Genomic DNA, 12,084 nt, shown 5'->3' on the forward strand with positions numbered 1-12,084 from the left:
AATGATTAATTATTCTCCTCAAAATGTGACACATGATTCTTGTTTATTGTTAGATTAGACAATCATCTTTAGCATCTGTTTAGGTCCACGTACATGCAAAAACCAACTTTATGTCAATCAGTTTGCCATAAAAATTCCAAAATTTCCCATAATTTCCCATAATTTCCCTTGAGATAATGTGGCACCGCATCACAAAAATCTAGCAGATTAATCAACTTATAATCAATTCAGTAATCATCTAATTAGCTTATTTTAAAAGGGAAAACATCAATGTACTTTTTCTTATTAAAAAGACAACATTTTTAAAGGAAGCCATAATGGCTCGACTCGTTAAGAACATTACAAAGAATGTCATCTGCAATTTACAAAAGAAAGCTTACTATGATTTATAAAATATGAGTAATTAGAAGTTAATAATAAACAGTTTTTTTTTTTTTTTTTGGGTACGTAAACAGAGCTTTTGGTTCTACAAGATGAGCTCAGATCCAAAGGAAGACAAAAGACTATATATAGCTTATGGCATTCACTAAGCTTTTTTTTTTTCTCTTAACAACACTGTCTGAAGCAGAAGAAAAGACCTTTCGGCTTGTCGACGACCATACCCCCGGCTTTCGGGGTCTCTCCGGCGCCGCCGTCACAGACCGCCATCAGCGAGCTCGTGCCCGGAGAATCCGGCGCCAAAACCAGGTTCTCGGAAGTGAAAATCCGGGAAGGAATCGCCGGCTCCGGCGGAGACACGACGTAGAGATAGTTGAGCAGTGCTTGGGCTATCTGCCCGAAGTTGGGCCTCGCGTTCGGGTCCTCTTGCCAGCACGAAGTCAACACGCTCGCCAATTCCTCGGGGAGATTCTCCGCGCTCGGCCTCACATTCTGAGAACATAAACGCAGCTCTTCGTCAAACCAAAAGCTCATCAGAAAAGAAAAAAAAAAGAAAAAAAAAAAGAAAGAAGAACTAACGTAGTTTATAAGGTTAATTATGTGTTACTTAACGGAAAAATATCATATGTACCCTCTGGGTATAATCGGCGACAATTCCTATATTTTTTAGAAATAACAGATGAAATCGCATGTTTATACCATAAAATGTTTTATTGAGTCAAATATGACATTTTTTTTTATGACTTTCGGTTAGCTTTCTCAAAAAATGTATATAATTTCCGAGAAATTCAATTGAAAGTCATAAAAAGAGTCATATTTGAAAGATAAAGATGAAGAGAACTAACAAAGTTTATAAGGATAAACATGTGTTACTTAACAGTAAAAAAAAACAATTCGTAGAATTTACTTTGAAAGCGGCAGCGTACGCGGCCTGAAGATTCGACATGCCTTCGAAGGGCAATTTGTTGTGGAAGAGCTCCCACAAGACGATTGCGAAACTGTATGCGTCGACTTTATGGTTGTAATGCTTTTTCTCACCCTGTCTTAATGTAACAGTACTGTACAACTAATCCAAAAAAAAAAAGAAAAAATTGAGTCCAAATTCAGTTCTGTATATATATTGTTATATAAATTTTTATACCTCCGGAGCCATCCAACGGTACGTCCCGGTTTCAGCGGTCATCATCTCTGTCAACGTCTCTTCTCTGGCTAACCCGAAATCCGCTAGCTTCACTGTTTTATAATCTGCTGTCATGAGCAAGTTCTCTGTACCAACACCCCAAAATAAGAAAATATGAATCACGTTACATCTTAATGTTATCAGAAAGATAAATAGACTTAGTAATATGTTTATAAGGTCACAAGTTACTCCTTCTACTTTCAATTGGTTTGAGATAAAATATCGCGATAGTCAACACGATATCAGATTCCACAAAACAAAATTATAAGTGCATACTAAAAAATAAAACTTTGGGGCCTATAAGATCACAAGTTGCTCGTCGTAGTGTCAGTTGGTTTTTGAGACATAAAACATGATATCAGAGCCCACAAAACAGGTTTATAAAGTAATGTATTTGTCACTCATCATCATTCAGTTTTAACAGACAATAGACTATGGTGCGATGAGATTACCAGGCTTGAGATCACGGTGGATGATTCCGTGAGAATGAAGGCATTCCATCGCGCGAGCAATGTCGAGAGCGAATCCGACCGCTGTACGAGTTTCCAAACACCCCGGCCTCGTCTTCAACAAGTATTTACGCAGCGTGCCACCCAACAAAAGCTCCGTGACTACCACCATCACCGGCTCTTTACAAGCGCCGATAAACTGTCCACAAAAGCGCAACCAGATATTGAAATTCTCCGGCAATAAAAAGAAATTCATTATAATTAAAAATAAAAAATATAAAAAATCTCACATTGACTAAATTTTTGTGCTGAACTCTTGCCAGCATTGCAACTTCTCTGACGAACCTGCCTTCCCTCTTGTTGACCTCCTCAGGAGTTTCTCCTCTGTGAAGTATCTTTATGGCAACAGCCATGTTTTTGTATCTGAATCAGTACACAAGCTTGTAAATCTAGATGAGAAGTGAAACCAGCAACCAGTGATTAAAGAGAAACAAAAAAAAAGGAACTCACTTTCCTTCATAGACTTTGGCGTGAGCTCCTTCACCGATTTTGGGGCCCACAAAGAGATGTTTTGGATTAATAAGCCATTTCTCATCCAATCTGAGCTCATCAGGCGAGTAAAACTCGCCCTCAGATTCCATTTTTATTTTTTCCCTTCTTACAGTGTCTCTGAGTCTGAACCAAGATCAAGTATTATCAACTACGAAGACCACATCTTTATAGAGAATTTCACACCAGAAACCAGAGAGGAAGAGTCACTGAAACGCTCGTCGACGAGGGAGGAATGAATGGATAAGCTGACACGTGGCGAGGGAAGGAATGAGCTACTACACATAGGCAACGATCTCTGACTCTGCGTTGACCACATCTCTCGAGAGAGTGTAGAGATCAATGGCTTCACAGGTGGATTATGATGACGATGGTAATGCCTTGTTACATGTCATTGTTTAGGAGGCAAAAGCATGAAAACACACATGTTTCTCAACCAGAGAGAAAGAGAGCAAAATAAGCCCAAAGCCCAAAGATATGTACTAAAAAACAAAGGGATTGCCTTTGTTTGAGAGAAGCCTAGGGCTTAGTAGATTAATCTAAGTGGGCACAGAACTTGGTTTACTCTTGATCTGTTTGACAGATTCATGGGAATTGGAGAGATCGAGTCTATGTTCAATTGAGATTCTAGGGTTGAAGAGTGTATATATAAATGAATATGTATACAAGAAATATAGTGATAATTAAAATAAAAGAAAAAACACTTAAGAAGCTATGATCTACTAACACTGAAAGGGCACATGAATACTGACTTTGTCTCAACGTGGGACAAAAGCCACTGATTAATTAAAGCTCCTATATTATTATATTATATAGTAATATTCTCTCTCTCCTATTATTTATTTTTTCACTTCAATAAAGGTCTCTGCTTTGTAGACTTTAAGTTCAAGGCAAAAAACCAAGAGCCATGATGATGCGCTGCTCATTATTGTTCAACTTCTATAACAAGTTACCATTTTTCTTTTCTTTTTTAGCCTCAACTTCTTACTCATCCACGCACTGTTTTGGATAATGAAGAAAATAGGCTTGCTTTAGCGTTTTTTATTTTTATTTTCTTTATTTGGCAGCAGAAGTGTGTAAAACCGAACACTCTTTCTTTACGTTACTTGGTCGAAATTCACTTTCACACCCTAGCTCTGAATTGTTTGCTTACATTGTACTTGCATATACTTTTGGCCTCAAAATGACCACGTCAATGGAGGGCATGATATATATTTTTCAGTATTTTACATCAATGGAAGGTCATAGAAGAGCTCGCATTTATTGCTCAAATTTGTGAAATGATGTTTGGAAATAACATATGGCTGTTACCTGAGCGATCCATTAGAATATTCCACCATTATATTCCAAAAATAAGAACACAAGGATACTTCATATTTTTTTCACATTGCTCATAAAATCGAGGAAAAAAAATGTCCCCTGCAATTTCGGAAGTAGACCACTAAATACATACAAAATAAAGGGGACTAATAATACACACGTGAATCTAGCAAAAAAGGGAAACATCTCAATCTCAATCTCATAAGCAATAATATTTTTGCCTTCTGACTGCAATAAAATTGAATAAAATACCTCAACAGCCATGCAATACAAGACCTGAGAAGCCGTTCAAGCACGAGTCATTCAACAACCAACCAGAAACAACCAGTCCCTAAATTCATGCAAGCAACACCTTGGTATACAAATTCACTAAATAAGGAAACGCATGCGCAGAAATATATAAACCAACCACCAAAACATACATAATATGAGCCAAGTTTCATATAGAAATATATATCATACCAAAAGTGTCTGAAACATTCAATTCCACATGAAGATAGCATAATAGAAAATAGAGATAAGCATGGTCTCCTGAGGAAAGAGTTCCAGAGAATCCATAAAAGATGGGATTATCATAAGTCTGATCTACGCCATTAATTATACTTAATATTATTAACATATATTATATTTATAGGATAAGCAAAACACAGGTTAATACTAATAAGCGAAAGAGATGAACAGGTCCGTCTTCGTCTCTACTACTCCTCTCCATTGATTAGGTCCATAACCACTCGCTTAATGCTCCCATTATTCTTTGCCAACAGCTTCTTGTTCGTCTCAGTGTCGTTGAAGCCCTGACAATGATCCTCAGTTATTGAAACAAAATATAACGATCTAATCTAACACAAGTACATAAATAAATAAATAGATAACTCACCATTTCCTCGAGCTCGTCGAGAATGGGGTCCCACTCGAGGACGCCGCAGAGATAATCCACCGATAGCTCGAGATCGTAGCTGTTCATCTCCAGAGCCTCTCTGTTGAGCTCTACCTGTTTGAAACCCATCTCGGCGAGCTCCTTTAGGAGGGCTTCCTCGCGGGCGTCTTTTTCCGGCGCCGGAACCGCCGGAGGAGCAGAGGATGACATGGCTGCCGTGCCGATCACCGCGGCCGAGGAGGAAGATCCGTAGAACACCTCGTCTTCGGGCCCCTCGGTCATATCGATGATCGGGTACGACACCTTCGGCGAAGCAGCCGCCGCTACAGGCGGCGCCGAGAAGCCGTGGCCGACGAGCAAGCTGTCGTTGATCGGGAAATTCTGCTCGATGTCGCGATTCGGATGAGCCTCGACCGCGGGCTTGATGGGCTTCTTGAGTTCCGGGAGCTCGCGGCCAACATCTTTAGTGACCGGAGCCTGAGAGCCTGCAGTGCCGGGTGACGGGGCGTCTGTGGTGACTCGGGGGAAAGGCTCGTCCTTCAGATCAGAGTCAACCTGTCGAATCGAAAAAAAAATGGGTTTACGTTACTAGATTGATTAGAGCCAAGCTAAAGGTGTTATACTTCAGGGAAGTTCTGTAATTACGTACCTGTATTTGAGCCCAAACCCGTTGGCCAAACTTCTCCATATAAAAAGCCAACATCCAGTAGGAGATGTATTGGCCAGGAGTTTCGGGTGCGACGAAGTCAATAGCCACGTCAAACTCTCCACCCACGGGGACCCCTTCCGGCGGGATCTGCATCAGTTGAAGATGGTAGCAAAATAATTATAGACAAACTCGATAAGTGCAAAGACTTTACAGCAATAAATTAAGATCATACTCACCCCTACGGTAACCCACGCGGACTGAGAGAGTTTATCGCCCCCAATATGGAAGAGTCGAATTTTATGGGTCCACGCTTCAGTACCGTTGTTTCTCATCTTCCAGATTTTGGTGAACCGTGCAGACGGAGCCATCACTGTACCGTCAAACACAGTGACATCTGATACGAAAAGGCTGTCGAGCTTTGACTTCGTGGGCTTAAACAAATAATTGTTCGGAACCGCACGCATAGGAATCAACTTAGGAACCTATAAAAGGTAAAAGAGAACTTAGAAAAACTTTAACATAGATGTAATATCATGTAATGGAGTTAATTGGTAGAACAGTGTTGAATTACTGAAAAATGTGGTGGTGGTGGTGGTGGTGGCGGTGTTACATTGGGGAAGTATGGGTGGCGATACGACATGGGATTGTCGATTCTCGTGTACTCAGCCACATCTCCCATTTCCGCAAAGCAAACACTGCACAGGTCATAGTCCTCCTTCCTGCAAGACATAAAGGCGCTCTTTCAACATGATAACAGAACAATATATTTTAAATGAACCATCATAAGAATGAAAACCCAAGCCTGATTAAGAGATAAGGAAAAAAAAAAGTCGTACACTTTTGACTTGAACCGAGGACCGGTTATGGGATGAACACCGCATCCGTCACAGCATATACCCCTGTGAAATATACCACTCGTTGCTTCAGATTGATGCCTCTTGTGAGGATAGCAAGGACGCAAAAAACGAGGCTTGGATGCCGGGTCACTCGCCGGGGGTGGCGGTGCAACAAAAGGGCATCCGCTGTAAAAGTAATCGAGTTCCCGTAGAGTTGACGTTGTGCTTTTGTCTAGCGGAGAAGGCAAAGGAGTCACGGAAGTTCCCCAGCCAGACTTCCCTTTCTCAGCTTCGTTGCTCTTCTTCTTTTTCTCCTTCTTGCCATCGCCGGAAGGGCCAGAAACAGATGCCGCCTTCAGGAACACAGGCTCGAACGGCGCGCCACAATCAGCAGGAAGCTTGTTGAGATCAACATAAGGACGTTGAACACCCGGGTTAGTTTTGGGAACCGGCTCAGGATTCTCGGCTGGTTTTGGAGACACTCGTGGCTGGCCTTTCTCCTCCGAACCAGAAGCCACCGACTGGGTCACGGGAAGAACACCAGAAGCAGCCGCCATATCGCCAGCACTCGTTTCACCAACGGAATTAGACTTCTGATCCTCGGCGGCGCGAGAAAGCTGCATCTTCCCAAAGGCATCGGCTAGTTCAGTCAAAATCGGGTTCGGAGATGCGAGATTCGAAGTCAAGTCGACCAGCCTCTTGTGAAGGGGAATCGGGTTCGCAGACGCGAGATTCGAAGTCAATTTGATCAGCGCCTTCTGAAAGGGTTCTGGCGCAGATTTCACCAATTCTCTCATCGCAAGGTTGATGTCCCGTAGACTAACTGGTTCTCGAGTCGACCTCAGAGGAGTAGAGCTTCCGCTGGATCTGGCAGCAGAGGATCTTCCCTCTTGGGGATTGTTGTTCAGCTGCACTTTGATCTTCAGGAACTTGAGCTGTTGCCTCATCACATCGCAAAGATCTTCGTCGTCAACCAGGGTCACCACATCGTCATCTTCGTCGTGGTAGGTCAGACTGAAATCTGCGTCGGGATGGAAATTGAACAGATTCGAAACTTTCGCCCTCAAGGCAGCCATGTTGAGCTCCAATTCATCATCTTCATTGACCTGGGCGTTGAAACGCCTCAGCGTCTTACCATACTTGACCTGTAAAAGATTATTCAAACAATCACAGTTACAATACTGAATTAGAAACATAATTCAGGTGCACAGACAAACAGCGTCCACTATATAGTCAATTTATGATTCGATTCTTCTTCATCACACGAGATATTGTATGACAAACGTTTCATCCGATATAATCCTAAAACTTTCATGGTGTAAATGTTTTAAAATATAATATAACCATCTTGAACATGCAAATAACGCATAGAGTGATAGGTTTGACACGGATTCCACAGGGAACGGAAACCAGAGCATTAAAACATACAGATGATAGCTAATCGCGATGAAATCGACGACGATGACCTAAACACGAACAAAGTCCGATTTCACGAGGACCAAAAAAAAAGAGCAAACTGAGCCTCCACTCTTTAGAACCATGATAAAAGAACTAAAAATCGATCAACGAAAATATTATAAAACCAAAAGTTCTCATCAGAACTCACAGTTCAAACAACAAAGATACAAAACACAACAAAAATTTCAGAAAAAAATATCTTAGATAAGAAGATAATCTGACCTTGATCACCATCGTGGACGCCATAGCTTGACTAACAAGAGATCGTCTCTGTAAACAGCGATAATAACAAAGAAGAAGGAGAAAAAAAAAAAAAGAGCTATAATCGAAACCCTAAAACGACCTTGGTTTCGGCAATTTTTTTTCTTCTTTGGAGTGAAAATGGAATATGAAAGGTTGCTAATATATCGGGTAATTGGATCGTTTGTGAGTCTCTTGTGCTTCTTCTTGCCATATATATAATATATATTATATAATATATGTGTGTGTGTTATTGTTATATTATATAATATACTCTCGGCTTGTTGCATAAGAAATTTCCTTGACTTTTTGTTTCCTTCTCCACAAAGTAAATCCATAAACAAATTGACATAAATTAGGATATTATCCCTTATTCTAGAGGATAAATTAATATTTAAATAAATATATAGTTTATGTAGGCGACGGTATTAAATGAAATTCGGTATTTATCTCACTTTATTCGACTTTAAAGCAAATTTTAGACTAGACCTGTATATCGGGTTGGGTTATTCGGGTTTGTACATTTCATGAACCTGATCCGAAATTTTCGGTTTGCTATTTTTATAACTCAATCCAAACCGTTTATGGTATTGAAACCAAACCAACTCGAACTGATATTAATCGGGTTGGTTTGGTTTGATTTATTTGGGTAGTTTAAGTCGGATTGCTCGGGTTAATTTGTCACAACAAAGATACAAAATAGAATCGTTGAATCAAATTCATAAAAAAAAAAAAAAACCATGCAAATACTAAGAATAAATAAATTATGTCTCATCTCAAATTTCACACTCCATAAAAATCTAGACCTCGTGAAAAATTTGTAAAATAATAAAAAAATGAGTTGTTGAAACTAATATAAGTAAGTCTTTATGATCATATTGAGTCTACTTATATTATCTATTCGTCAACTGTCGTGAGCATAAAAATACACTTACAAAATAATTAATTAATTTAAAAATGCATTTATATTTTTATTTTAAAACCATAAAGCATATGGTGTATTTTTTTTTATTTTACTTTGATAACATTTTTCATTTTTTTAGAAATTTTTATTTTATTTTAACGGGATCGGGTTGGTTTGGTTCAACTCAATCTCATGATGATCAAAAACCAAACCAACCCGAAACACTTGCGGGTTGGGTTGGTTTCAATCCAAAAATTTTCGGGTTGTAATGGGGCGGGTTAGAAAAGAGTGCTTGGTTTGGGTGATCGGTTTGTTTGGTTTGTCGGTTCTCATGAACACCCCTATTTTAGACTATAGACGATCCGTTTTAGTTTGCACTTTGGAACCTCAAACATTTACTATTTTTTAAAAGAAAATTAAAAGTAATTTTTTTTTTTTAGAAAAATGACGGCATAAATATCTAATATGTTTTGTTGTATACATATAATTACTTAATTTTTTTTCGGCGGCTAGAATACCTATTGTTAATTTTCAATTCCACCGTTACTATTTATTTCAAATCAACGGTCCAGATTTGACAATCATATAGTTTTCAAGTATTTATTGCAAAATAGTCAATATTCTACCTCTTTTAAGGATTTAGCATAATTTTCATTTTATTAGAGAAATAGACCACCAAACTGAAATTAATTAAATTAATTGTTTAATTAACAGTTAATTTAATTAACTTCGGTCTGACAGGCTATTTCTCTAATAATATGAAAGTTTGGCTATTTTTTAAAAGAAATGTGAGCTATTGGACAACTGCTCTAATTGTCTCTTTAATTTTTCATTATTATTTTCTAATCTGAAAACAAAAACATCTAAAACTAATAAAATAAATATTTGATGATGAAAAAATTGACATAAATCAGTGAACACACGACACTAATGCCGTGCCAACAAAAAAAAATATATTTCTTCATCCATTATCGTTTTACTTTTTCTTCTTCGGCCTCTCTTTAAAAACGACAAGTCCTAGCTTCTTCCAAACTATGAAGTCGAGACCCTCTTCAAGATCATGGACTCAATCTCCTCAGACCAACAATGAAGGTCCTCATACCCAATCCCATGCCATCTAGGCTTTTCATGGTCGAGACTATAACACAAACGATAGGAGAAAGAGCTCAATGTCAGTAGACTCTATGAGCTTTCCTCTATTCTTCCCCTACTTAAGGAGCTGACCTCACCAGAACTCACACGCCTAACATGGAATCGACCAATGTCCACCAAGTGTTCGATGAAAATTTGCAAAAAATTGTTCTCATCACCATGGAATCAACCATGCCATGGAGAAACGCATAGGCGCGGTGGATCGACGGAGATCGAAGGAAGGCACAGATGTCTCTGCTGCAACGAAGCTCTTCGTCACGCCAAGGAGGAGCTCTATGTGTCGTTACACTGCGAGTTTTTCTCAGAGAGCTCGAGGTTTCCAAAATTACCAAATATGACTCGGTTTGACGTTATAACAAGAAGAATAACAGAGATTATTTGGGTTAGCGATCTCTTGTTCAGCGGTGAGGAATAAAGTCTTGATGGATCCAGGTTCCTTGAGCTCAGTCAAGACAATTTTTTCCTTGAATTTGGCTGCCGCGTCTCTGCTGATTAGCGTGACCAACACCGCGAGAAGCTTCTCTTTAAGGTTTATCGGATAGCCGACGAGGAAGAAGATTGAATCGGCAAAAGAGAGAATAAATGAGTTTTATTTATTTTCTTTTGCTTTTATTTTATTTTTCATTTTCACAAACACCGGATCATTACATGTGTCATTCCGTCCAAAACTAACGGCGTGGATAATAACAGTGAAATTGAAAGTAAACAATATGTATTTTAGTCGCCTAAAAAAAGATTAGGTAGTTATATGTATCCAGCAAAAAATTATTAGGTATTTCTGATGCCATTTTCTCCCTCTTATTTTTTTTATAAGGCAAACATTCTCTACTATTATTGCTAAGCCGTTTTTTGGGTTAACACTTACGGACACGTGACGTGAGAGAACTTGGTCAAGTGTCTTCAAATCCGTGAGATTAGTTGTGAAATATTCCTCTTATCAAGTGAAGAATATGAGAATCGATTTCTCAAGTTCTTGGATACTCTTGTAGAGGAAATATAATTTGGATTGGAAGCCTTGGGTTGTGAGGGAGAATGAACTTTTCTTCTCCCACTCTAGAGAGAATGGAAGTAGATTGTTTCTCTTTTTTGTATGAAATTGTGTGAGTGGAGTGGCTTTGATTTTCTCTTTGTTCTTGATTTCGGTCTCAAAGGTGATTTTAGTGAGATAAATGGTTGAGTAGAAAATTTGACATAATCTAGTTAGAGAGAGAAAAAGTCCGCCATTGACATGTGTTTGTCTTAGATATTTATAATGAGGTGATGAGAGTTGGAGGTAGATTCGTCATTTACCGGGGTTCTTCTTCCGGGTCCGGGGTTGAGGCCAGCCATGCCCTGTTGGAAGCGGGGTTGCTTCAAGTGAGTCTCACTTGTGGAGACGAGAATGGGTTGCTTCAAGCAAGCCCCGCTTGCTAAGACAGAAGTAGGTTGCTTCAAGCGAGCCGCTTGTTGGGTATGGAAGTTGGTTACTTAAAGCGAGCTGCCCTTGTTGAGATAGAAGCGGGTTGCTTCAAGCGAGCCGCTTGATGAGATGGACGCGAGTTGATACAAGCGTGCCTCTTGTTGAGATGGAAGCAGGTTGCTTCAAAAGAGCCGCCTGTTGAGATGGAAGCGAGTTCCTTCAAGCGAGCCGCTTGTTGAGATGAAAGTGGGTTGCTTTATTCCCTTTGTTCGAGCCTTTGGGGCTTTCCGCTTTGTTTCTTGGACTGGGCTCACTGTGCTTCTTTGTTTTTTTTGTTGAGCTTTCATGTTTTTCGGATATGGGAAAATCCCTCACAACATTAACCACCCAGCTTTTTGGAGAACTCGATTGCTCAAGAAACTCGGTGATCTTTTTGGGTGATTGTAGCCTGCCCGGTTATCTCCCGATCGTCCTTGAGTTCCGGCTCAAGTGTGCTGATGATAACTATTTTCTTTTTCCCCTTTTTCTTTTCTTTTTTTTTTTCTAAGCTTTCTTAGCTTGATTTCTTCCTTTTTTTGTTGTTATATTTTTGTACATCAGGTAGTTGTGTGGAGATCTAGAGAGAGAAAGAACCTTATTTGCTTTGGAGAAAAATCCACCATTTTTCTCAAGGTTTATCTCATTCTCTAGTTT

At 39.4% G+C, this 12,084-nt stretch overlaps 2 protein-coding genes across 3 annotated transcripts; both read right to left on the reverse strand.

Annotated features, from left to right (window-relative positions):
- Positions 1-299: 299 nt before the first annotated feature.
- Positions 300-3,342, reverse strand: LOC149383484 (serine/threonine-protein kinase STY13-like). The gene is made up of 6 exons (XM_089629126.1): positions 2,518-3,342; positions 2,298-2,430; positions 2,011-2,206; positions 1,520-1,644; positions 1,286-1,444; positions 300-870 (listed from the first exon to the last, which is right to left on the reverse strand). Exons 1-6 carry the CDS (start codon positions 2,646-2,648, stop codon positions 547-549), a joined length of 1,068 nt encoding a protein of 355 aa, XP_089485252.1. The 5' UTR covers positions 2,649-3,342; the 3' UTR covers positions 300-546.
- A 957-nt stretch (positions 3,343-4,299) lies between these two features.
- NBR1 (ubiquitin-associated (UBA)/TS-N domain-containing protein / octicosapeptide/Phox/Bemp1 (PB1) domain-containing protein) lies at positions 4,300-8,194 on the reverse strand. Of its 2 annotated transcripts, none has more exons than XM_089628585.1 (7): positions 7,919-8,194; positions 6,239-7,383; positions 6,013-6,121; positions 5,639-5,884; positions 5,403-5,549; positions 4,754-5,308; positions 4,300-4,670 (listed from the first exon to the last, which is right to left on the reverse strand). In XM_089628585.1, exons 1-7 carry the CDS (start codon positions 7,940-7,942, stop codon positions 4,575-4,577), a joined length of 2,322 nt encoding a protein of 773 aa, XP_089484711.1. In that variant the 5' UTR covers positions 7,943-8,194; the 3' UTR covers positions 4,300-4,574. The 2 variants fall into 2 exon arrangements, with proteins under 2 accessions (XP_089484711.1, XP_089484710.1); XM_089628584.1 differs by having other exon boundaries at positions 5,974-6,121.
- Positions 8,195-12,084: the final 3,890 nt, after the last annotated feature.

Source organism: Urtica dioica, chromosome 10 (assembly GCF_054948205.1).
Source record: "Urtica dioica subsp. dioica isolate 48M chromosome 10, U.dioica_male_clone48M_v1_H2, whole genome shotgun sequence".
NCBI lineage: Eukaryota > Viridiplantae > Streptophyta > Magnoliopsida > Rosales > Urticaceae > Urtica > Urtica dioica.

Excerpts from the sequence above, each read along its gene's own strand:
- LOC149383484 (XM_089629126.1), bottom strand. The coding sequence starts at position 2,648 with ATGGAATCTGAGGGCGAGTTTTACTCGCCTGATGAGCTCAGATTGGAT. Across the intron at positions 1,645-2,010 it reads CCACCGTGATCTCAAGCCTG|AGAACTTGCTCATGACAGCA; the intron begins GTAATCTCATCG and ends GTGTTGGTACAG. Across the intron at positions 1,445-1,519 it reads ACCGTTGGATGGCTCCGGAG|TTGTACAGTACTGTTACATT; the intron begins GTATAAAAATTT and ends TTTTTGGATTAG.
- NBR1 (XM_089628584.1), bottom strand. The coding sequence starts at position 7,942 with ATGGCGTCCACGATGGTGATCAAG. Across the intron at positions 5,550-5,638 it reads CCGCGTGGGTTACCGTAGGG|ATCCCGCCGGAAGGGGTCCC; the intron begins GTGAGTATGATC and ends CAACTGATGCAG. Across the intron at positions 5,309-5,402 it reads GGGTTTGGGCTCAAATACAG|GTTGACTCTGATCTGAAGGA; the intron begins GTACGTAATTAC and ends TCGATTCGACAG.